Source organism: Chamaea fasciata, unplaced genomic scaffold, assembly GCF_029207755.1.
Source record: "Chamaea fasciata isolate MVZ Bird 193981 ecotype frontalis unplaced genomic scaffold, bChaFas1.0.hap1 SCAF_3, whole genome shotgun sequence".
Classification (NCBI taxonomy): domain Eukaryota; kingdom Metazoa; phylum Chordata; class Aves; order Passeriformes; family Sylviidae; genus Chamaea; species Chamaea fasciata.
Window position 1 is genome coordinate 59,011,555 of NW_027094088.1, and position 26,458 is coordinate 59,038,012.

Genomic DNA, 26,458 nt, shown 5'->3' on the forward strand with positions numbered 1-26,458 from the left:
AGAAAAATTCACAAACAGTCTTGATTTTAAGAAAAGAATTATTTCATGCCCAGGCTTAAAACTAAGCTATATCTAAAACACAACTATTATAATAGTTTAATGAACCAGTTCATTAGGCTTAATGGGTAGCACTCAAACCAAATCATACATGCTGTTTTCTTTTTCTGAGCCAGTCCCCCAAAAGCTCCTACCTACCCCAGAGCTGTACACTTTAATAGGAGACAGAAGGGAAGTAAAATGAGAAATGGAGTCATAAGGCAGGTCCGATTTGGCAGATTTTTCATTTAATGGATTGAGTATACCAGTTTTCATCCATTTCTCCTGCCTCATTGCAGTGTTCAGTGACCCTGGCCTGCTCACACACTTGTAGCACATCCCAGCTATTTACTTCTACAGCTTCATACCACACTTCAACTTACACAGCTGTAAAAATGAAAAAAGTCAATGGTGAAGTTCATTAATGTTCCACTTTACCAGGCGAATTAGGTGTTGGGCAGAAAAGCAAAGGGTCCTGGTGCAAAACCCACCACATTCTATTCTTTCAGTAAGTCATCCATATGTTTTTCTGCTCTACAGTTTGTTGAACTTCCCCCTCATTTTACTTTCTTGGTACTTCTGCTCCAGTTTATGGCATGTACCTCTTCATCCTCAGTCTTCCTTTCAACTGCAACACCCTTAAATAAACCACCATATCTGCACTCTGGGAAAATACCCATCACAGGCTATTGGTTCTCCCCTGTTTTACCAGATTTTACAAGGTCTTTTGCACAAACCTGCTCTTTATCTGTGCAGCACAATTGGCAAAATCTGGACCCAAGAATGGCCTCTTCATACAGAAGCTGTGTTCTACAGTGCATTCCTGCAACACTGCACAAAACTGGTATCCCTTGCAAATTAGTCTACTATTAAAAATGTCATACCCCATCAATTATGTCTCAAACCCAATAGTTCAACAAATTATATAAATCTCTTATATTTTAATTAGCTCATTAGCTAGACCTTTTAGGAAGATGGTCTCTTAAACTCCTAGGCTTACCACAGAATTATTTTGTGAACCAAATCTATATAACAGTATCTGAGAGAAACTTTGAAACAAAATATTACAAGAGAGAAACTGCAATCGGTGAGAGACCAATAAACACACTGTAAATTCTGAGGGTTTTCACAAGAAACACTGAGTCGTGAATGACTATTCCAGAAATGGAAAAATAGAGAGTCTCTTGACATCTGAATAGGGTGAGCAGGCAGTGGTCCAACAAACAAATCAGAAGTGGAAAGAGAAAAAACTGCCTTTTTGGATCCAAATAGTTTCAAAAATGAAAACAGGGATTAAAAAACAAGAATTAAAACATGGGAAGCTGAAGTCTATTCCCATATTTTATTTCACCACTTGAAAGAAGGCTAAACACAGGCTCTGTCCTGATGAGAACCAACATCCTCTGTTTTTCTTCCAATTTTAGATAAGAATCACTGTCAAAAATGGAGTTTAAAACAGGATGGGATTTATATCAGTGCACAGATGGAGAGGTCATGCTACTTCTTCATTCTTTAAATACAGGGGTGACTTTCCTAATCTGTGTGCTGTAGAGGTGGCAGACCAGGTAGATAAGGCTCTCCCCTCAGCTCTTCCCCATGCCAGTCTGCAAAGCAGGTATTCCACAAGGGCAGCTGCTGAATGCTACTGCCCTTGGCTGTGAAAGGCAGGAAAACCCATGAAGGAATAACCAGCACCAGCCCTCTGCCCTGCAGGCATTGGCAAAGCAGTCCATACTTGAGCCCTCTGAAAACATCTCTGGCACATCATCCTTCTGGGACATTCTTGAGGGCTTAGGGCAGAAACCCAACTGCTATTAGTTTGGAGAGCTGTTCAGTGTTTGAACACCTAGATTAAGCTCCAGAAACACAAAATGGTCCTGAAGCAGCTGTGAGGGGACACAAGGTCCTTATGTGTGAGTGCCACCAGAGAAAAGTTTGGTACCCTCAGGTCTCCAAAGAAGATCTCACTGGACTTTATCCCTGCAACTGTGCCTCAGAAACTCCCCCTGCACTTCCAGCAGAGAAAAAGCATGACAAACAGCTACCATTTCTTTACAGGTAGCAAAGCTTCCACCCACAATCCCAACCATACTGCACACTGAAGCACAGGGCTCATGAAAGCACAGAAAATGCAGAATGATGGCTGAAGGTCTCCAAGGCCATCATCAGTGATTGATCTCTACCTGCTGCACTCACTGGCCTGTACCCAGCACTGACCTTCTGAACTACCTAACCCAAGGCTCCATACTGCAGACACTCACAATTGCATGTGGTATAGGAACAACTACAGTGACAGAAAACGGTAAAACTGCATTACCAATTTTGCTTTTACATAACAGGCTTTCATGACTCTAAACAAATCATAGGATATGTTTAAATGTTCCCTGATGTGGGCCAGAAAACATTTTTTCTGCTCTTCGAAGAAGAATGGTTTTCCAAACATGACTTCAGCCCTACTTACAATGATAGACATTTCAAAAAATGTCACTTAAAGTGAAAATTTTAAGAGTGTCTTTGAGGACAATCAAGACCAGTAGGTCATTGACACAAAAAGGATTTGAAATAAACTTCTCCAATATTTGTCCCTTTCCAAATCAAACCAAATTATTGACATGTTTCAGAACAAAAGAATTCCAAGTTTTTTCTCAGCTTCATTTTGCTGAAAATCAACGCAAGCAATACACAGGGTCTATTTCATCAGGATTTCTCTTTCTAATGAAAAAAAACTTCAATCAAAGCTCACAAGTTGTCCTAGAAATTTAGAAAAAAATACTAGAAATGTTCCTGGTGTCTTTGTCTCTCAGCTGAGAAAATGATAGGCTCTATAAACTGCATAAGACAGAAGAACAGATAGGCAAACAGATGCTCACAACTTTGAAGACATATCAAAAAATATTCCTGGAATTCTGAAGGGGATTTTCATAACTTGTCTGTAGTTCTGACTAGTTCTCCAATTGGAAAACAAATATATAACTGCCTTATATACTCTTTAAAAAAAATCTTATCATAATTTTAAAGTGTGTTGATCGCAGTTTATTTTTAGATCTGAAAAACCACAGAAACATCTCCAAAAATATTCTAAAGAAGCAATGACCTTTCCAGCTTGGAAAGCAGAGTTGTTTTGAAGACATCCTCCAAGCTATGGTACAGGCTTAACAAATCTGTAAGACCCTCCAATGGCCTTCCCAAAAGTCTTCCACATTCACCTATACATTGTTTTATAAAAACTTCTCACCTAGGCTAGCAAAGGTAGTCTTAACTATCAGCTCATATCCAGAAGCAGTCATCTCCTGAGGAGAACATTGCTCTGAAGGCAGAAAAGGATGCTTGTGGGAATGTGGGCTGCAGTGGTGAGGACTGACAGCAGCTTCATGTCTGTGCTAGAGAAGGCACAGTTCACTGAAGACACAAGCAAAATGAGGAAAGGTGGTGAAAAACAGTGCTGGGACTCAGTCGGGGAAAATGACGGTCAGGAAAAGGAGAAAGCTTCCAAAATGAAGAGGAATTTGATGCACAAATGATGCAAAAGTAAGTGAATATTTTGCAAGGTACAAAGGACAGAGGCAGGCAAGGAACAGCCTCGTGCTCTGACATGTTACAGCTGGCCAGGCAGAGTGTCACCACTCATTGCCCCATGGTCAATCTGCTGAAGCTGTCTACAGCTGAGTACTGTATGATGGCTAACAATGATGGCTAAAATCCACTACACTTATTTACAAATTCAAAACTTCCTTCCAAGCAAGAGCAGTCATTAGGCAAGAGAATCACCCTGGGTCTATTTTCATCAGAAGTATCCCAGCACAAAAATTCTGGGCACTCTACTGTCTTAATCTTGTAATTTTTTTTTTCTCTCCAGTTAACCTGTTATTCCCATCTTAGTTCTCCCCAAAACTTAAATGCATTTGTTCATTTAGTCTAGGATTATCAAATATGTTTTAAGTCCTGGAACTATGTTACTGCTTAGCTTTCTTGGTAAATATCTGTAGAAGAGAACATCTTGTTACCTTGGTGCTTGTTGTTTGTTTTTGGGTTTGGGGTGTTTTTGTTTGTTTGTTTGTTTTTATGATTAAATAATGAGAATGCACTGTTCTGTGTCGACCTGAAGCAAACACAGGAAAAATGAAGGAATTTTGATTAAAAACATAATTTTGGCAAGATTTGCTATGGTGGCCTTCAAGAAATAAAAATTAGACACCTCATCTTTTCAACTAATTTGACTCAAACAACAGCATGTGTGTTTTTCTTGCCCCATTTATATAATAAAATGTCAAAAGTGCATAAAGAATCAGCTCTGGGCACAATGTAAAACCAAACCTCTGCAGGAACAAACCTGTGACCTCTAGCAACAGAAACACATGTATACCTTTTTCAAGGAGAAGAATGATTCGATTACACTACAGTAACGGCTGTCCATTTATCCTAAACTACAATGAAAGTTAAAACAGAAGGGATGACACATCAAATAAAAGTATTGGACTCTGGACTCAAAAAGGATCGCTGTAATTTCCCTCAGACTTACTTACACTCTTTTTCTTTTCTTTCCTGAAAAGAATAAAGTGATGAAAATGGAAAACACATAGAACCTGGAATTACAAACCACATAATGCTGGTTTTGCTCTTGGTTTTGTCTTTGAACACTGTCCTGGGTTGAAGTATATTCTATCACCATCTTCATGAACTGTTGAAACCAGGTGAGGCAGTGCTCCCTGCCTCCTCCACTCTGGCTTATCTTCTGTTAATGGGCCCATCAGCACCTTTGCTACACAGCTCACAGATAACCCCCTCCTGGACTACCTCCTGTTAATGGGCCCATCAGGCCTTATCACATGACTCACCATCCCACTGTGAGATGCTCTGCCCAGAGGGAGGAACCAAGCATTCCAGCCTGGATATAAGCTGAGACTCTGAACACCAGAGGGGCGCTTACCCACTGGATTCCCAGAGGACCCGAGCTACCAGACCTTTCTACAGGATCACTGTTTCAAGAAGACCACCTCATCTGGACTGCTTCCAGCGCTCCACTCAGGTTGTATTCTGACCCTGTCGGTGGTCTTTTTGTATTATTGCATCTATTATATTTTACTTGCGTTCCTTTTTTTCCTATTAAATTGTATCTCTGACTTAGAGCCTCTCATTTGTTTTGCTTTCAAACCACTACATTTTTTTGGCGCCCAATGTGCGGCACGAGGCACTGAGAAAAGTCAAAATTACAATTTTGTATTGAAGAAGACACCTGTTCACTATGATGCTCAACATGCTTACATGTGTCTTATATCTATCTCTCTATATTTTTCCACAACTGGGGCACTATCTGCCAGTCTTAATGCTCCTGCATAGACCAGGATATAGTACTAAAATTGCTTTATTGGTCTATTATGTCCATTGTTTGATAAACTCCGAGGCAATGAACATCATTCAGAATATACACCCAGTTTTGTTTTCTTGTTCTGGTCTAGGATGCTACATCTGGGGCCTCAACAATCTCACCCAGCCCCTGTGGGGAGGGGTGAAGAATGATTTTTTCCAGCTTTTCAGGCATGACACAGCAGTTTTTGAAAATATGGAGTACCCTCTGGATGCCCAGAACAGCATGATATTGTTGTTAGTCCTGCTTTGTCTTCTCTGCAAGGCCCGCACCATGCTTAGAATCAAAACACTACCTAGTCTGATACAGCATGTTCTGAAGGAAGAGGAAGAGGGAAAAAGAAGCAGAGCAACAAGCATCAGTGTCTACACAGAGTGTCACAGAAGCAAAAAGAACCAAAGGCAAGGCAACAGTGTCCTCATCCACACAGATCGTCACAGAGGAGAAAGAAGCCAAAAGTGAGGCAACGGTGTCCACATCTATGCAGACTGTCACAGAGGAGAAAGGGACCAAAGGTGCCATCAGCATCTCCACACAAACCATCACCGAACTGGAACAGCCTAAACCAGTAGCAGTTGCCCCCGTTTAGAAGAAGAGATCAAGGACCAAATCAGTCCACATAGTGACTGATGAGGGTGCAGCAAGACCTTCACACCCAGCAGAAGAGACAGAGCCAGAAATCATCACTCGCTCTCTGTCTCTGGGTGAGCTGCGTGACCTGCGAAGGGAATTCACCCACCAGACCAACGAGTCCATCCTGACCTGGCTGCTCCGCATCTGGGACGCTGCAGCCAATGACACCATTCTGGATGGAAGTGAAGCCAGGCAACTGGGATCGCTGTCCTGGGATGTGGTCATTGACCAGGGGATTGGGAAAACCCAAGAACCTCTCAGCCTCTGGCAGCGACTGCTAACAAGCATGAAGAATAGATACCTTTGTAAAGAAGACCTCCAAGTACACCAAGGAAAATGAAACACAATAGAACAAGGTATCCGATGCCTGAGGGAATTGGCTGTGTTGGAGATCATTTTTTCAGAAGATAAGAAATTTCCTAAAAACCCAGATGGTGTCCAGTGCACATCACGGATGTGGTTGAGATTTGCACGGCTTGGACCCGAGATGTACTCACGTTACCTGGCAACACTGCAATGGAGGGAAGGTGAGGACAGGGTAGGTGTCTTGGCTAATAAACTAAGAATTTATGAGGACACTGTCACTGCCCCAGTTCGTACCCATGTCTCGTCTGTGGAAACAAGACTGGCTGAGCAAGTCCAAAGCTTGATTGAAGAAGGCCATCAGAAACTGAAAAAAGAACTTAAAGAAGAAATTTACCATATCCCACCAGAGCCGATGAGAGTCTCGGCCATTAGGAGCAGGCGCTCCCCAGCCAGGGAGAGCGGATACACACCACGAGGCAACCTCTGGTCTTTTCTTCGGGAGCATGGAGAAGACATGAGGAAGTGGGATGGAAAACCCACCTCCTCCTTAGCAGCCTGGGTACGTGAACTGAAAAGAGAAACACCTACCACAAAGAGCCCATCTAGAATCAATGTTGCTCCAGTCTCTCATGCACAGAACTCCAGACGGTACAGGAATGATGATATGACTGATCTTCTTGAAAAAACCTCAAAAACATATTTACAAGAAGAGAGCAATGTATGCCATGACCAGGAATAGGGGGGCCCTGCCTCTAGCCAAGTAGAGAAAAAAGACAATCGGATCTACTGGACTGTGTGGATCCGATGGCCTGGAACATCTGACCCACAAAGATATACGACTCTGGTTGATACCAGTGCTCAGTGTACTCTGATGCCATCAAGGTATGTGGGAGTGGAACCCATTTCCATTTCTGGGGTGACAGGAGGATCCCAGGAGCTGACTGTACTGGAAGCTGAAGTAAGTCTAACTGGGAAAGAATGGCAGAAACACCCCATTGTGACTGGTCCAGAGGCCCCATGCATTTTGAGCATAGACTATCTCAGAAATGGGTATTTCAAAGACCCAAAAGGATACCGCTGGGTTTTTGGCATAGCTGCTCTAGAGACAAAAGGCATCAGACAACTGAGTACCTTGCCTGGACTCTCAGACGACCCCTCTGCTGTGGGACTACTGAAAGTTGAAGAACAACAGGTGCCGATCGCCCGAGCAACAGTGCACCATCAGCAATATCGCACCAACAGAGACTCTGTAGTCCCCATCCATAAGATGATTCGTGAGCTAGAGAGCCAAGGGGTGGTCAGCAAGGCTCGTTCACCCTTTAATAGCCCTATATGGCCCGTGTGTAAGTCCAGTGGAGAATGGAGACTGACAGTAGATTACCATGGCCTGAATGAAGTCACACCACCACTGAGCACTGCCGTACCAGACATCTTGGAGCTTCAGTATGAGCTGGAATCCAAGGCAGCAAAATGGTATGCGACCATTGATATTGCAAATGCCTTTTTCTCCATTCCTCTGGCAGCAGAATGCAGGCCTCAGTTTGCCTTCACCTGGAAAGGCGTGCAGTACACCTGGAACCAACTGCCCCAGGGGTGGAAGCACAGTCCCACCATTTGCCATGGACTGATCCAGGCTGCACTGGAAAAGAGTGAGGCTCCAGAACACCTGCAATACACTGATGACATTATCGTGTGGAAAAACACAGCAACAGAAGTCTTTGAGAAAGGAGAGAAGATTGTTCAGATTCTCCTGAAGGCTGGCTTCGCCATCAAGAGGAGCAAAGTCAAGGGACCTGCTCGAGAGATCCAGTTTCTGGGAGTGAAGTGGCAAGATGGACGGCGTCAGATTCCCACCGAAGTCATCAATAAGATCACTGCAAAGTCTCCACCGACCAACAAGAAAGAAACACAAGCTTTCCTAAGTGCCATAGGCTTCTGGAGGATGCACATTCCCGAATATAGCCAAATCGTGAGCCCTCTCTACCTGGTTACCCGCAAGAAGAACGATTTCCACTGGGGCCCAGAACAGCAGCAAGCTTTCACCCAGATCAAACAGGAAACCGCTCATGTGGTAGCCCTTGGCCCAGTCAGGACGAGATCAGAAGTAAAGAATGTGCTTTACTCTGCAGCCAGAAGCCATGGTCTTTCATGGAGCCTTTGGCAGAAGGTGCCGAGTGAGACTCAGAGACGACCACTGGGATTCTGGAGCCAAAGCTACAGAAGATCCGAAGCCAACTACACTCCCACAGAGAAAGAAATCTTAGCCACCTATAAAGGAGTCCAAGCCGCCTCAGAGGTGATTAGTACTGAAGCATAGCTGCTTCTGGCACCTCGACTACCGGTGCTGGGGTAGATGTTCAAGGGAAAGGTTCCTACCACACATCACACCACCGACACCACGTCGAGCAAATGGATTGCCCTGATCATGCAGTGCACCCGTATTAGAAACCTGAATCGCCCTGGGATTCTGGAAATTATAACAAACTGGCCTGAAGGTGAGACCTTTAGACTATCCTCTGAAGAAAAGGAGGAACAAGTGACACGAGCCGAAGAAGCCCCACCATAGAACGAGCTACCAGAGAGTGAGAAACGATATGCCCTTTTCACCGACGGTTCCTGCCGAATTGTAAGTACTAACCGGAAATGGAAAGCTGCTGTATAGAGCCCCACATGACGAGTTGCACAAGCTACCGAAGGAGAAAGTGGATCAAGGCAGGTCGCAGAGCTTAAAGCTGTCCAGCTGGCTTTAGATATTGCTGAACGAGAGAAGTGGCCGAAGCTCTATCTCTACACTGACTCGTGAATGGTAGCTAATGCTCTGTGAAGATGGCTGGACCACTGGAGAAAGGCCAACTAGCAGCGCAGAGAGAAACCCATCTGAGCTGCTGAGATTTGGCAGGACATCACCACCCGAGTAGAAAGACTGACCGTGAAGGTTCGACACGTGGATGCGCACGTACCCAAGAGTCGGGCTAATGAAGAACATCACAACAACGAGCAGGTGGATCGAGCTGCCAAGGTGAAAGTATCACAGGTTGATCTAGACTGGCAGCACAAAAGAGAATTATTCCTAGCTCGTTGAGCTCATGATGCCTCTGGTCATCAAGAGAAAGATGCAACATATCGATGGGCTCGTAACCGAAGGGTGGACATTACTATAGACAGCATCTCCCAAACTATCCATGACTGCGAGACCTGTGCTGCAATCAAACAGGCCAAGCGAGTGAAGCCTCTGTGGTATGGTGGACGATGGTCAAAGTATAGGTATGGGGAAGTCTGGCAAATTGACTACATCACCCTTCCCCAAACCCGCCAAGGCAAGCGCTACGTGCTCACCATAGTGGAAGCAACCACTGGATAGCTGGAGACCTACCCTGTGCCTCATGCTACTGCCCAAAACACCATCTTGGGCCTGAAAAAGCAAGTCCTGTGGAGACATGGCACCCCTGAAAGAATTGAGTCAGACAATGGGACTCATTTCAAGTATGGCCTCATAAGCACTTGGGCCAGAGAACACGGAATCGAATGGATATACCATATCCCATATCATGCACCAGCTGCCGAGAAGGTGGAACGCTGCAATAAACTGCTTAAAACTACCTTTAAGGCACTTTGCGGAAGGACCTTCAAAAATTGGGAACTGAACTTAGCAAAGGCCACCTGGATAGTCAATACCCGAAGGTCCATCAATCAAGCTGGTCCTGTCCAGTCTGAATCCTTGCACACAGTGGATGGAGATAAGGTCCCTGTGGTACACATGAGAAGTATGTTAGGGAAGACTGTTTGGATCAATCCCACCTCGGGCAAGGGCAAACCCATCCGTGGCGTTGTCTTTGCTCAAAGACCTGGTTACACTTAGTGAGTGATGCAAAAAGATGGAGAAACCCACTGTGTACCATAAGGAGACCTTATTTTAAGTGAGAACTGTGTATAAGTTTTCATTATATATATATGTGTGTGTGTGTGTAGTTTAAGAAAAGTATTGATTTGGGATGATGTAGATAGTAATAAAATAAGAGGTGGATAATGTCCTGGGTTGAAGTATATTCTATCACCATCTTCATGAACTGTTGAAACCAGATGAGGCAGTGCTCCCTGCCTCCTCCACTCTGGCTTATCTTCTGTTAATGGGCCCATCAGCACCTTTGCTGCACAGCTCACAGATAACCCCCTCCTGGACTACCTCCTGTTAATGGGCCCATCAGGCCTTATCACATGACTCACCATCCCATTGTGAGATGCTCTGCCCAGAGGGAGGAACCAAGCATTCCAGCCTGGATATAAGCTGAGACTCTGAACACCAGAGGGGTGCTTACCCACTAGATTCCCAGAGGACCCGAGCTACCAGACCTCTCTACAGGATCAGTGCTTCAAGAAGACCACCTCATCTGGACTGCTTCCATGACTCCGCTCAGGTTGTATTCTGACCCTGTCGGTGGTCTTTTTGTATTATTGCATCTATTTTATTTTACTTTCTTTCCTTTTTTTTCCTGTTAAATTGTATCTCTGACTTAGAGCCTCTCATTTGTTTTGCTTTCAAACCACTACAAACACATAATTCATTTGATTCTTCAAATATTACAGAACACACATCATGTCCAGAATTAATATCTTGACACTGTCCTTTGTAAGAGCACTCTAATAGGGTCTAGGTATTCTGACACTCTGACACTGACTCAGGTCAGTGTTCTCCAGGGTTTTATTATTGCAAGAGTCCAGGTGAGTGCAGTAAACTGTGGTACAAGCTTCACTATGCTTCTGACTTTAACCTCTTCTATAATTCATGCAAAAATGGAACTAAGGAAAAAATTAAAAGTTGCTCTATATGTGTTTAATTTTATTGTTTTCTGTTTGTATTTTTAGTTAACTTCCTGAATTTGCAAAAACCACCCTAATTAAAAACACGAAACTTGAGGTTTAGGCACAAGTTTGGAAAATGTATATGTATTTTTTTAATCTCAGATGTTTACTGTTGAGCAAAACCAGCCTTGCATTCCTTGAGAATTTCATTACACTTAACAAAGTTCCACTCAAACTTAGGCATATTACCTCCCAAAAGCATAAACAAATTCCTTATGTCTTATTTGGAAATTGGACCAATAATTCTCTCTTTTTTGTGTCTGTTAAGAAGAAGGTTGTGGAGCAAGCACTGCATTTATCAATGTGCTAAACATAAAGGATGTGGACTTTGCCCAGGCTCCTTTAGATGATAGTTCAAAAGTCCAGGAATCTCAGATATTCAAAATGCACAAAAAAAATGTTAACCAAAGAATGGTTTTCCTTCCCAACCTATTTGCACCATTAAAACCAAAAGCAAAGACTTACCTGCCATATCCTCCTCTGCATTCAAAAACAATACATTTAGCAAGTGTTACTGTTATTTCTCATGATAGGTTACAGAAGCATCAATGTTTTCCTCCTTTAATTCTTCCTTTATTCTCACTTACTCTACCTCGTTGCAAATCTGTGCACTCAGATCTTGAGGACTTAGAAAATGTGTCTGATTCGCTCCTTTCAGTTGTCCTCCTGATCATTAACAAGTTCCTGAAAATTATTTCATTCATTCCCAAAAATTTTTTACTAGATTGTTCAGTGATAAAACTCCCTAACACAGACCCAAGAAGCAAGGAACTTGTGTCTCCACAGTGCACCTCAATGCAGCTTGTTCCTGAGCACAGCAGGGCAAGAGAAAGCAGGGACTGGCTATCAAAGGCGTGGAGAAGAGGAGCACCCAGACTTCGCTGCAGACACCTCTCTCTTCTTCTGGCAAATGAGTTTTCCCATGGTTGAACTGACCTGAGCATGGTTTGTTGCTGTGAAGGCAGTGGGAAGGAAGCTCCCAAGCCCACCTCATCCTTGGCTGGTTCACCTACACCACTCTTGGACCAGTATCTCCACTTCCTCCATTCCACCCCACTCTATTGCAACTCTTCCCACACAAACACATACGTGCACATTTCTCTTCAGCCCTGTTTTGCCTTTCCCACTCAGGGCCTTGGCAGGTTTCCTCTGGGGACATGCTCAAATACGGCACATGAGTGGGAAGCTAACAGGACGGGTAAGTCCCTTTCCACCCTCTTGTTATACTGCACTACTTCAAAATCCGAGCCCACTCCTGCAACTCCTGCTCTCACAACCCCATCTCTGCCCACATGCCTCCTCTGCAGAACTGTACCAAACCCAGTGGCAGGGCAGGATGGCGGCTGACAGCCACACTGCTGTTTCAGACTGTGCCTTGCAAGAGAAGTTGTGGTCACACAGGGGATGAGAGAGTAGCCCTGCAGCCAGGGCCAAGGCATGAGGAATGCATCCTGCCTGCATAGGACCCACAGAGTCCAGTTACTCATCGTGAAGCAGACAGGGTGGATTTCACCAACACTAACAGTCCCACAAAAACAACCCTTTTCTATCAAGTTAGCAAAACTTTTCCTCACTGTGTCCTCTGCTTTGCCTCTGCCTAGCATTTTTTCTTCATTAGCCAATAGCCCTAATGTGGGAAAAACCTTTTGTCAGACAGGCAGGGATTTTGCAAGTACTTTACAACTCCCACATGTCATCTTCCCTCCTGAGGCAGGAAAATGATTCAGTCACATTCTCCTTACATCTGGACAGAAAAGCTGGTAGGAATGAATTAAAAAAACCAGAGTGGTTTTGCAAAGCAGTGAATCATTCAGCTTGTTCCAGCTGTAGAAACCCTCCAGCTCCTTTCTCCAACCAACCTTTTCATTCCTAGAACATTCACTCCTCTTTTGCCCCTGCTTTTCTCCCCGTGAGAGCCTGGCCAGGGTACACACAAACACAGCACTTGCCTCGGTGGCTTTTTGGGCAGCACAGTCCTTTCCAAACTTCTACTCCCCCCTGTGGCAGCTTGATGACAAAAAAGAAATAGAAACCTCACTTCCCAAGTCATGCACTGCACCGTCACTCTTTGCAAGTCATTTATAAAGAGAAATAAAGGTATGTGAAGGCCTAGGTGAGGTATCACTGAATTTAAGAAGGTAAAATGAGAAAACTGTTCCCAGGGAATTTGAAAATCAACCCTCTGTATCTTGAGAGTGACAGAAGGTGAAAGGTTAGTTCATACATGTTTTTAAAACTCACCTGAAATTTTTATTACAAAGTTTGTAACTCACAGAGAAACACTGTTAGGACAGATTTAAGATTTTCAAATACCTTGCTCAGCTTAGGCAATACAAAAAGGCAGTTGATGAACTGTCTTTTCATCCCATGTCATAACTGAATCTTAAATAATCATACAGATCTACCATGTTATTAAGGTTAGACTTTTCCACAAGATACATCACAGATAACTTCCTCACTAGAAATGCACCACAAATAACTTCTTAGGCTCAATCTTCACAAAAACCCCATTGTCCAAAATGGTCAAAACAAACACCATACAGCAAAAACCTAACCTCGATTTCTATTTAAAACCCTTTAATAAAAGGGTTATAAATGGAGTAATATGCTCAGAAACACTTGCTGTTAGTGAGACTCCTCCCACTTTTACAACATGATGCTTATTACTTAAAAGCCACCCATCAATAAGACATCTGTAGCAACACAGTTGTAAACTCTAGACCTGGGACCATTGATGTTTAGAACAACTAGGTCTCCTCAATTAGTTCCTGCAGGAAATCAAAATATTTTAAACATGTCCCCACTTCCTTAACAGTGCACATTTCTTGGAGCATCTGCTTTTCTCGTCTCCATGTGAAAAATGGTCTGACAGAGAATTTCCCACCAACACCAGAGGGATCAGCATTCTAAGATGTTTTTCAGACCTGGCCCAGTAGTTGCTAAATTTCACACACATCTGTGGGTCAATAAGGAAGCCACCTTGGCTGCTGTATGTTACATCCTAGTTTCCCTGTTTGCGTCACTTGTACAGATATATTTACACAGGTCACATACCACACGTCACTTGTTGAAAAAACAGACAGCCAAGCTGGCAGCTGAACCATGGGGAACGTAGTCCAAATTCTATGATTTTTTCCTTAAAAATCATAGAATCTCTAAAATCCGGTGCCAATGTGCTGAGGACATTATGGTCCTTTGCAGGTCAGCCGATGCAGTGTGCTTATGAACTCCTCCAGAGGCATTACAGACCTATACAATAAGCCAACTCCTCCACTTCCTCTGGAAGGACTGTGTAAACAGAAAAGCCCACTACACCAAGGTCAGTGAACTAAGGTTGCGTCAAAAACAAAGGAGACATTTCTCTGCTTTCTTATCCCTCAAAGAAACCACTCTGTCACCCACACATGTAAAAAGTATTGCCCCTCTCCCATCAGACAACACAGAAAATGTATCCCACAGGATCCTCCCCAGGCCTCTACTCCACAGCAGCTACAATATAAATTAAGAGATCCCATAGTTTACTGCAAAGCAAACTGTATTTGTTAAGGGAAGTCCCTAATTTGGTCAAATCTTAATTAAGCATTGATGTCTCAGCTTGGGAGAAAAAAAACCACAAACCCTCAAAACTTACACTGACAGCTCCTGAAAGAAGCAGGTTAAAAAACTGAAAACAAGATCATGTGCATTGTAGACTAAGCAGATCTGATTCTTTCCTGCCCACATAATCCACGACAGAGTGGGAGGAAGTGTTCGTCCAGCTGTTTTCCACGTGGTTCCTCTAAGAATCTCAAAAGGATTTCTGGTGTATGTTCTGAGTCAATCCCTGGCCACATTTCCTCTCCAGCCAGCAACACTAACATTTTATGAATTGTTAACCATTTATGGGACAATTGTCAAAGGAGTGGTTAGTGACTCACTGCAGCCCTTCACTCGTTGACTTACTACAGCAAGAGGTGGCAAACCTCAGTCAAATCTGAGAAATAAACAGCTGAAAGCCTCTCCTTCCTTACTCACCTTTGCAAGCCATGGAAGGGTTCTACACTTCCCCAGAAAAACCCAGGACACAGCCAGACTCCTCAGAGAAGTAGTGAATGCTGCACCTACGGTACTTCTAAGACCAGATCTGTGGCAATTTTTTCAGAATAAAGTAAGACAAACTGAATCTGAGGCTCAATAGGTAAAGGACATTTGGCTTCACAGTACTCATAACCTCACTTTTGAACAAATAGTTTTACATGTGCTTTGAATACCCGTTTAGATGATTCTACTTCCAGTAATCACTTTGCTTGTTTAAGACCACACACATTCACAAAAACTCCAGTTACTTTTTAAGACTAAAGCCAAGTGCTTAAAGCAGAATTCTCAGGGACTCTAGAAGTAACTAAATATTTGCATGTTAACACATAAAGAATGACATTAGGGAAAACAAAGAAACTCAGGTCTGCTAATGGGAATTGCATCTGATGATTTTGCTTTGGCCCAATGGACTTGGACTTTTCAAGTCCCAGTATTTTGATGGCCAACAGTCCATTTAGTGAACTACCCAACTGATGCTAGCAGAGAATCTGAACCAGTATCTTGAGGAATTTGGACTAGGTCCACCATTTCAGCAGCAAACATTTCCATAGGCTCCATGCCATCCTTCTTGCCCCTCCCTGTCTTCTTATTTTGGTTCACTTTGGAGAAGAGCTAGTGGCTCTCATTAGTAAGATCAGCTGACATGAGTTCCCATTGCTCCAAGGTGAAAGGCTCTGTACCACTCAAACGAAGCAGCACAAACTGCACAACGTGGATAAGTTGCTTGACAGGCTTTTTCTTTGCCTTTGTTGATTCATGAGGTCACACATCTCCCCAGAAAAGGATGAGTAAAAGTTCAGCAAGTGGTCTACTTCAGATACTTTTCTATGCCTGCAGATATGTAGAATAAGCTACCAGATGACTTCTAAGAAAGAGAAATACCAGGCAACCACATTCATGATGGAATAAATATTTTTATTCTGTGTCTATTTCTGAGCTAGCAGAGTAAGTCTTTCTTGGAATCTGCATTTTAAGCAAAAGCCTACTAACGTAACTTTAACCAGACCTCTCAGAATTTTGAGATGTACTTATTACAATTTTAAAGAAATATCCTGGTGAGCATTTTGGGAAAGGAACTAATTGGCACACTAAACCTGAGGCAAGCCAGAAACATCTGAAGCCAGCTACAAGCCTATCGTGATGATAAACAGCTCAGGGTCCAGATGTCCATATATGGCAAGACTTCCTATAAGACTGACAGTACTGTATGTGCATTGCGTATGGTTGTTGGATCAGATTCACATTCCTCGGGTATGTTTCTCTGGGAGCTTTTGATTTCCGCTTTGAGGGCTGGCTCAGACCTCCAATTGCTCTTATAAAAAAATATCTGTGACTGAAAGTTGAAAATGTGCAAGATTCTTTCTTTAAGTACACAAACACTACAAGTCTAGCCACTTTCCTGTAGTCTTGCCAGGTTTTCACTATGTCTGATACCTGATCAAGTGACTTTTTGGGGGGAAACAGGAAAAAAAAAAAAGAAGGAAAAACACAAGAGAGGAATGTAGCAATCCACACCTGTACATTTTACAAGACTTCACCAAATGAAGCTGATGTAGACACACACATACTGTATATAGCAGTGTAAACAACTCTTCAAGGCTGGTGTAGTGAATTCCTAGTTTCAGCAGAAAAAATACACTATCTTTAAAGCATGTGCTGTATAAACACCTGCATGGAAGTCAAAATTAGTGCATTTTAACCATTTTATGCATCAATGCCAAGATGTACTTGCCCAACCTGTGACATACTCAAGAGGCACCTGGATGTGGCATCCAGGAATATGGGTTAGGGCTGATAATGGTGGGGTCACATCACCAGCTGGACTAAAGTATCCTGAAGGTCTCTTCCAGCCATGAGGATTCTGTAATTGTCATCAGAAAGGATAAGCTGAAGACTGATTGGAGTCTGCAATAACTGCCTTTGCTTCCAAGCTCCCTCCTGTGCATACACACACACGCAACAGTGAGGTACCCATTGTGACACATCTAACAACACAGAAACCAAGACGACCAAAAGGCATTCTTGTGTGTGATTCTTACCTACCTGCATGTGCTGATACAACTTGTAATTTAGTGGGCTAATGCCTGATCCACTGTGGTGCAAGACCAGAATTAGTTCTGAATACAAATAACTATTCAAGCCATTTTTCTCAGGGCAGCAAGTATATGGGGCTTGGTGTACTTGGCCTGCAGTGGGAGGGCTTAGGACAGATTTATCCTTTAATTTTGGATTTCCTGGCTTTCTGGTAGTTTGTTACTTTTAAACATACTTTTTCTGTCAGTGAGATTCTTAGGTTTTGTTTAATAAAATTGTATCTCTAAAAAAACCTCTGACATGGAAAGTTATAAAACATGTCTAGAGCCTCTCTCTCTCTCTCTCTCTCTCTCTCTCTCTGATGTTCTCCTACCATATTTAGGCATTTAAAAAAGGCATTCTGTTTACCTGGTTACATTTGCATTTTGGTATGCATGTCATACATAGTTTGGTACACATACTATTTACCCAGCACTGAGGCCACTGGAGTCCTTCAAGTAAATAGAGATTTCAGAAGACCTCATGGTTTTGGGAACATATATTATTTACCATAACTGTTCCTCTGGGATTCATTTTTTCTTTCAAAGCCAATCTCATTTCTTTTAATGGAGAATTTCAAGTAGAAGAAATGACATCCAAATGACTTTACCAGACACAGCACAATGCTGGCAAAATATAAGTAGCAGTTTCACAGCACAAAGATCTTACTGGGGCATTACATAGAAGACCTTCTTTTCCCCTCACGAATCCTGTTTTATTGCTGCATCATAGCGTGGAAGTATGCCTAGACATGGAGGGACAGAAAGAAGTGGGGAGCAAGGGTGAATGGCAGCAGGGGAAAGCCTGAATACAAAAGATGAGATCTCTTAAGGTAACTAGCAGATTTTACATTGCTTAATGTGATACAATAAGCCGGTCTCTCCTACTAAGCACTAACGTACTTCCACAGGTCAAAAGCCAAAACGCTGGCATTCCTTGCGTTAAAGCAGAGGTCAAACAACATGACATCACTGAATATTCAAATCATACACAGGCAGCAGGGGAAGAGCCATCCTCCCAGTTAAAAAAAGAAAAAAAAATCAAACCAAAACAATAGTCATAGCAGTTATCTGCAATGACTTAATACAAGCCACAATGCTTAGGTCCTGGGTTCAGTCAAATACAAACCACAGTGTTAAGGTTTTGGCTGAGTGTGGTGGCATGCCATTCTCTTCTTGTTGTAATCCTGGGGCAGACCATCAGCGAGGTTGGAAGCAGGGATGTGCGAGGAACGTGTTGCTCAGAAATGACAGCTGGACACAGGCAGTGGGAAAATAATAGCCACTTCTTCCATGCTTCAGACTCCACTTGCTGTGCCAAGTATTTCAGAGTAAATAGGCACTCTCTCTATTCATAGAGAGCATCTATTAGGGAGGGAACACATTACAAATATTCAGTATGATTCAGGGGTACACAGAGTCAATTTATACCCGGTAGTGTAATTATACCTTTTTTCGGTGGTACCAAAGCGCCGGGACCGTTCGCCGCCGGACACCAGGTACCCCGCGCCACCCCCGATCCACCCGCCCCGCGTCCCCTGTGCCCGGGGGAGGGACGAGGGACGAGCGGGGAGCACAGGGGAAAGGAAACAGCGGATTCCCCCGAACGCCCCTGGCAACCGCCCCGCCGCCCCCCTCGCCCCTTCCCGCCGGACCCGCCACCCGCCTCGAAATAACGCGCTGCCGGGGGCGGGGGCGGCCGGGAGCGCTGGCAGCGACGGGGACTCACATTTAAAATACCTCAGGACGAAAAATAAAAAACAGAGATGGGGGGACGAGAGTGTGCGCTGGGGGGGCGCAGGCGGAGGAATGCGGGAGTCAGGGGTCAGGGCCGCTCCGGGGCGGCGGCGGCGGCGCGGGGCGGGGCGGGCGGCGCGGCGCGGCGCGCAGGAATGCGCGGAATGTCGCTGTTTGTCCGCGGCCCCATTCAGCCCATTGGCGAGGCCGCGCCGCCGCCGCCTATAAAGGGGCGTTCGTCCCGGTACTCGGCAGTCACACAGCCACTCTCCCGCCGACCTCGGACGGAGCGGAGCGGAGGAGAGCGGAGCCGCGCAGCACCCAGCAGCCACCCTCCGGCACAGCGCCCGCCGCTCGCCGCAGCCCCGTCCGCGCCGCCGAGGAGATCCGCCCTGCGGGAAGCTCCCGGCTCACCTCGGCTTCCCTCGCCGCCCGGCAGCCTGACGCCGCTGCCTGCCCGACGCCGCCGCCTCGCCACCCACAAGCCGCTGACCGCTGCAGGATGGTCCCCAGCACCTTCGCCCCGATCGCCGTAGCCCTGCTGCTCGCTCTCCTCAGCCCGGTAAGTGCTGCCGCCCGCGGCTGCGCCTGCCCTGTCCGGGCGGTCCCGGCGGGGGCTCTGACGCCTCCTCTCTCTTCCCTCTCTCTGTCCCCCCCGGCACTTCCAGGAGGCTCAGAGCCAGGAGTGCAGCGGGCAGTGCCAGTGTGGAGCGGGGCCGGGCCCCATCTGCCCCGCCGGCGTCTCCCTGGTGCTCGACGGCTGCGGCTGCTGCCGCGTGTGCGCCAAGCAGCTGGGCGAGCTCTGCACCGAGCGCGACCCCTGCGACCACCACAAGGGGCTCTTCTGCGATTTCGGCTCCCCCGCCAACCGCAGAATCGGCGTCTGCACCGGTGAGTGGGGGCCGGGGCTGCCGACCGCCGCGGGGATGGGAACAGGGTCCCGCCGGGCAGGGAGCAAGGGAAGGGAAGGGGGGACCTCGGAGACTCCCGATTCACGCTCTGCCTCCTGCCCCTCGCAGCTCGGGACGGCGCCCCGTGCGTGTTCAGCGGCATGGTGTACCGGAGCGGAGAGTCCTTCCAGAGCAGCTGCAAGTACCAGTGCACCTGCCTGGACGGCGCGGTGGGCTGCGTGCCCCTCTGCAGCATGGACGTCCGGCTGCCCAGCCCCGACTGCCCCTACCCGCGCCGGGTGAAGCTCCCTGGAAAGTGCTGCGAGGAGTGGGTCTGCGATGAGGCCAAAGAGCAGACTGCCGTGGGACCTGCACTTGCCGGTGAGTGGGGGGCTCTCTGCAGATGACAGCCAGGGGAAGGGGGCAGCCTGCACGGAGGCTGAGGGCAGTGGACACAGGGCAGAGGCTGGAGGGCTGCAGTTAGTGGAACCACCCCACGGATTTAGTGTAGCTGCCTGAATTTCTCAGGAAAAGGAAGGAGCATTTAGAGGGCTGAGGTCAGGCAGTGGTCTCATTTTGGTTTTCTGTCTTCTGCAGCTTACAGACTGGAAGACACTTATGGTCCAGACCCAACAATGATGCGTGCCAACTGCCTGGTGCAGACCACGGAGTGGAGTGCTTGCTCCAAGACCTGTGGCATGGGTATCTCTACCAGGGTCACCAATGATAATGCCTTCTGCAGACTGGAGAAACAGAGTAGACTCTGCATGGTCAGACCTTGTGAAGCAGACCTGGAGGAGAACATCAAGGTAAATACAATTATCTTGGTTTATGCTGCACTAGGTTGCTTCCATCCTCTAGCAGAAGGACAGTGATCAAAAGTGCAGTGCTGACAGGTAGTCAGTTTCAAGCGGTTTTCTTTGAAATTTGAGTTTTACCCTAGTGGTGATCACTATTTACAGTTAAATGTCCTTAGTTTTCTCTCATGCTGTGTTATGGGACTGTATAATACAATCTTGCCTAATGATAATACAGTAAGGATTGTCATGTCTGCTCGCCACTAACTTGCAAGCTTAGTGTGCTTTGTGAAAGCCTACCTTCTGAACATCTTGTATTCACTTCTATCCTAACAGAAAGGCAAAAAGTGCATTCGCACCCCCAAAATCTCCAAGCCCATCAAGTTTGAGCTGTCTGGCTGCACCAGCGTGAAGACCTACAGAGCTAAGTTCTGTGGTGTTTGCACTGATGGGCGCTGCTGCACACCCCACAGAACAGCCACCCTCCCTGTGGAGTTCAAGTGCCCAGATGGAGAGATCATGAAAAGGAAAATGATGTTCATCAAGACCTGCGCGTGCCACTACAACTGCCCTGGAGACAATGACATCTTCGAGTCTCTGTACTACAGAAAGATGTATGGAGACATGGCATAAAGCCAGAAGGAGACGCTAAGTACATTCTCAACTTGAACTGATTTGCATCTCATTTTGTAAACATGATTCAATAGCACAAGGTATTTAAATCAGTTTTTTTTGGTTTTGGTTTTTTTTTTTTATTTCAACAAACTGCTCCATGTGACTTAAGACAATTTTTCTACTGACCCCAAATGGTGGTTTGAAGAAGAACGTAAAACGGACAGTGGGACCACAGCAAGACACAGCTTCAGAACATATTGTTCCTGAGGTGGTGTGATGGGGTTAAGGGAAACAGGCAGGGAAAGCAGAGATTCAAGCAAATGTTCCCTTCATGTGGTACAGTGTGCTTCATCTAGTAGTGCAATTGAGAAGAGACCATTAGCATGTTTGCTGACGCTGGCTTAGAGACAGCAACAGCTGGAATGCAAACAACCCAGCAAAGTGCTAAGCAGAAGGTGTTCTGTTAGTCAGGACAGTAATGTTTCAGCTCTGACACTCTGATTCAGATGGCTTGGCCAGCAAGAATCAGAATCATGTCAATTAGACTGGACAGCTTGTGGCAGTTAATTTACTTGTAACAAGCTACTTTTTATGAATATTGTAAATACTGTGTGTATATATATTTGTACAGTTATCTAAATTAATTTAAAGTTTTGTGCTTTTGTTTAATGCTTTGAAAGTTCAATGATAGCCTTTTTTGGAACAAGATAGGTAAGATTTAAATTGCTTTTAATGCTTGTTTGACAATGCATTCAAAGCATGAAATAGATACTCTAGTGGAAATTGTTCAGATAGAGCCGAATGGTGAGTTGAGGTCAAGATGAAGTTGAGGTGCCGGTAATGTTACAAAGCATTTGTCTGGTAAAATATGTTTACTTACTACTTTTGTAAGACAAGTGGCTTTATGAGAAATGGCTGTTCTGTAGCTCATCAGTCTTTCCACTTGAGCATTTGTTTCTTTCTTTGACTATGGCTCTTTTTGGACAGTTTATTTGTTGAGAAGTGTGACCAAAAGTTACATGTTTGCACCTTTTTAGTTGAAAATAAAGTATTTATATTTTTTATATAAATGACTTGGTATTTCATTTTTACCTTTAGTCTCCACTATTCCTTCTCATGTTTTGAAAGGGGTTGCCTTTGCACTAAACGAAAATCAAGTAATGTGTGGTGAGTTCTTTCTCCAGAAGCAGGTACACTTAGGAATAAGCTAATGAAATTCTGTTACTAGTGAACCAACTCTAGTTTGTTACTCTTCTGAATTTAGAATGTGGGAAGGGCCAGGCTTGCTTTGCCAAGCCCATTAGAAAGTGCAGCAGGTCTCCTCATGTATCCCAAGTAGTTTGAAGGGAGCCAGCTGGTCACCATGGTCTTCAACTGCTGCTGTAATACACCACACAACATGCTTAATTACATTGAGGTGTTCTACTGGTTAAGATTAAGGCAAGGAAAATACTTTTAATTACTAAAAGCATTGAAGTGGTTCTTGACTCTAGGCTCAAATCCAGAAGTCCAAAATTAGGTACAATTCTGAGAGAAGAGCTAATGAGTTGTATCATAAAAATCACAGAACACTACAGGTTGGAAGGGGCCTCTAGAAAACTTCGATTTAACCTTCATGCAGTGTAGGGCTAATTTAGATGGAGCTTTACTTGACTTAACACCTAAGTGTGGTGTGGTAGAACACTGAACTCTGGTGGCAATTACACAGATTATCTTCCTGTGTGCTGACTAGGCCAAATCATTATATGTGACATTTTATGTGTCAAGTGTCCATGGGTTCAAACTCTGGCAGGGCCATGGATGAGAAGTAGTGTAAGAGCTACACATTTTGATAATGGTCCAAACATTCTTCTTAGATAAACAAAAACTACTGTGAGGACAGTTGTGAGTCACTTGCCTCATCCCCCCCAAAGCTAAAAGAAAAGCTTCAGTCCTGTGCTGCGTCCTACATTAATAACAGACTTTTTTGTCCCTTTATTAAGACAAGGAGATTCTTTGAATTCAAATTAACCTTTGCACTAGAAGTATTAGTTCTTGTTTTCAGAAAAAAACATGCTCTCCAACAAGAATCCTTTTCAGGCAAACAAGTTCAATCTGGAATTTCCTGGTGCTGAAAGAGTGTTAGCTTACAAAAATGTCCATCCTTCTTGAGCACCTTCCAATCCCATTGATTTCAGCTAGCATTAGCAGCAAATCAGTGTAACACCAGCTTTGACTAATGATGAACAACAGAGCCCTAAACTAATGGGAAGTCAATGGGAGTCTTGCCAATGGCTTCACCAGTCTTTGCTCAAGGCCATAGAAGCATTTTCCCTTCCTCTGAAAAATAAAAGGGAATTCTCCAGGCATGAGGAAGTGGCTTTCTATGTCCCATATTAAATACTTTTGGGTAGCCTCTGGCTCTTATGCTCCCTGAGACTCTCCAGCATTTTTCTCTATTTTTTTTTCAGGTTATGAATGTTGTGCAGCCATTCAGTTCACCCTGGAAACGCTTCAAACACTCATACAACAGCAAGGACTGGTTGCCTGACCACGACTGTGGCTCCACCCCCAAATAACAAGAAAACTGTCATTTCTAGTTCCAGAAAGGACAGGATGTATGTGGACTTCATTCATAAAAATTGCTGTAGAAGCTCTCAGGATCAGCAGAACAGAAAGAAGCACAATGTACCTGGCAGGTTGGGATTAATTCCAGTGAGACTTGGGGTGCTTATGGCACTGCTTAAGCCTGTTAATGAACAGCTCTGCCCTGCAGTTTTTTACCAGTTAGTATCAGATATTATAATGAATGACATTTCTTAATACCATAATTCTCATGAGCCTCATGACCATGGGCCCATGAGATTCACTCATGTTCTGCTCCCAGCTCTTTGCAGTGTGGGCTGTATCTCCAACGCCTAAGCCACACAATGCTGTGGCCTCCCCTGGCACTGTTGTCCAGCTGTGCCTGGCAAACAAGGCTAGAGGGTCAGAGAGCAACAGCAGGGCTCTGGTTGAGGAAGGGCTGCCTGAAGGTCACCCACAAAGGGGTTCCCCAAAGCAGCCCAGGACCACTGCCTATCCTTTCTCAGATGATGTGATGATGAAACTGCCTTGCCTGCCATCTGAAACATTTTTGCACTGTTTCACAGGGCAGCAGAGCACAGAAGAGGCCTGTCAGAATATTTTGATAGTGGTTTGCGATTGCCACTGTGAATTAAAATAAGGAAGTATGCTACATATGGAAATCTATTAAGCAAGTTGTTACTGTCCTCTGCGCATATCAGGGATCATAAAACTCAGGTGTGTATTATAATGAACTGCACTCTTTTTTCCAGGAATATGTGTAGTCTTCTGACAGAAATACATTTTACAGCATTTCACAGGTTTTAGACCTCTGCAGGTTTTATCTCTGAAGGTAAAAAAATTTAAACATTTTGTTGTAAGCTCTCCTAGAGGTATAGGTAGGCATCATACTGTTTGTAAGGCTTTTTTTCTAAGGTATCCCAGGAAAAAGGAGCTCTTGTGTGGAATTTATGGCATCTTAAATGATTGCTACAATGTGGACCTTTCAACCGTAAAGAAGTTTCCTGATTTCATTCTTTGTGCCTAAGATGCATAGATGGAAGAATAAAAACTTGAGTTCAAAAGTCCAAAGTCACTTACATGGGAGAGAACACTGGTTCACGTTCCTTTCAAAATACCTTGTTTTCTAAGTCTGCTTTTGGTTGTTTGCATCCTCAGAAAATCCTGTTGTGCAGGTTAGCTATTGTACTTTTAAAATATTTTATTCATATGTGAAAGTATATTCATTCTAATTACTAGCTCTTTTAAATAGATCCCCAGCTATATTAATAATACACTCAGTAAAGAATTACTCTAAAGTCAATGCTAATTAAATAAAAAGTATTCAATTAAATATTAAACAGAAATTCAAGGTGGCTGGAGACCAGAGTATCAAATACTTTGAAATAGTTCTAAGCCATCGTATTTCAGATTTTTGTACCATAACACTTTTGCAAGGATTTGCAGCTTAGTTTTCTAACACAATACAGATGTGAACAACAGACACGGATTATAGCCCTTTCATATGAAATAGGCTCTACTGTCCAGATGGAAATTTGTCAGATTCCTCAGAGCTAAGACACATCCAAAAGACACTAGTTTTAAAAGTCTTCAAAAATGAGACACTTTTGATGATCTGCAACCACACAGGAACAAATAAGTCTTTGAACAGTATCCAGTTGTTTGTCTCACAAAGAAGGGGACTCAGCTGAGAAAACCGACTTTTGGACACCACTAGAAATAGCATATTCTTTACTAGATCATTTGTATTTTTTTTCATGCAGTATAGCTTTTTCAAACCTTGCACTTGAAGAAAGCTCTTATTTCATTATACTGAAAAGGATATTAAATGTAAGAAGGAACAATAATATTCTTACCTGAATACATAATAGTTCGACCATTCTGACTTTGTATCCTACCACCAAAAACCCAAGTTCTTTAAAAACAGTTCTTAAATGTGGCTTTAACTGATGTTATACTATGCCTACATATGGAAGTAGTTAGCAAGGAGAAGTTGGGATGAAATACCACTGTAAGGCTTTGCCCAAAACCCAAGAAGAATCTGAGAGAGGAAGTAGTTCAGTTAACTTATTTTTCCTCTCATTTTCCACTTTTTTTCCTCCCTGCAGTTCCTTTGATTCATGTCCATAAATGGACATACCAAAAGCCACTACATTCTCACAGTGTTTTTCAGCCTGCCTGGAACCAGGAAATACCAGGAATTTCTTCAAGGAACCTGTTCCCAAACTGTACTAAAGCCTTCAACACATTTAGCATTTGAACAGAGTTGAGAAGCATGACTAAGGTCCCATCTCCACTGCAGGTTTCAGCATTGCCGCTGCATCAGAGAATAACTGCTTGCACTCCTTAGTACTAGCCCTGGCTTTTTCAGCTCTTCTCTGTGCTAGTCCAAGCCCACATCCCCAGAGTAGCAAATTTGGACCCATTCTGAAATGTCCTACCCTGAAACCTCTGGCTGCATATTGTGGCAGCATTCCTCAACTCCTGTCTGTTATTGGGGCAGGG

General features: G+C 44.3%; 1 protein-coding gene and 1 long non-coding RNA gene across 2 annotated transcripts; one reads left to right on the forward strand and one right to left on the reverse strand.

Moving 5' to 3' along the window:
• Nucleotides 1–16,171: 16,171 nt before the first annotated feature.
• On the reverse strand, nt 16,172–19,549 carry LOC136286977 (uncharacterized). The gene is made up of 2 exons (XR_010720042.1): nt 19,501–19,549; nt 16,172–18,714 (listed from the first exon to the last, which is right to left on the reverse strand). It is a non-coding gene; the product is annotated as an uncharacterized lncRNA (long non-coding RNA).
• A 16-nt stretch (nt 19,550–19,565) lies between these two features.
• On the forward strand, nt 19,566–22,458 carry CCN2 (cellular communication network factor 2). The gene is made up of 5 exons (XM_066179165.1): nt 19,566–19,648; nt 19,755–19,977; nt 20,106–20,357; nt 20,574–20,785; nt 21,110–22,458. The coding sequence occupies exons 1-5, from the start codon at nt 19,589–19,591 to the stop codon at nt 21,404–21,406; spliced, it is 1,044 nt and encodes a 347-aa protein (XP_066035262.1). The 5' UTR covers nt 19,566–19,588; the 3' UTR covers nt 21,407–22,458.
• The last annotated feature ends 4,000 nt before the right edge of the window (nt 22,459–26,458 follow it).

Bases quoted from the DNA above. Each gene is read 5' to 3' on its own strand.
- CCN2 (XM_066179165.1), top strand. From the start codon at position 19,589: ATGGTCCCCAGCACCTTCGCCCCGATCGCCGTAGCCCTGCTGCTCGCT. The intron at 19,649-19,754 runs GTAAGTGCTGCC...CGGCACTTCCAG, and splicing joins TGCTCGCTCTCCTCAGCCCG to GAGGCTCAGAGCCAGGAGTG. The intron at 20,786-21,109 runs GTAAATACAATT...CTATCCTAACAG, and splicing joins ACCTGGAGGAGAACATCAAG to AAAGGCAAAAAGTGCATTCG.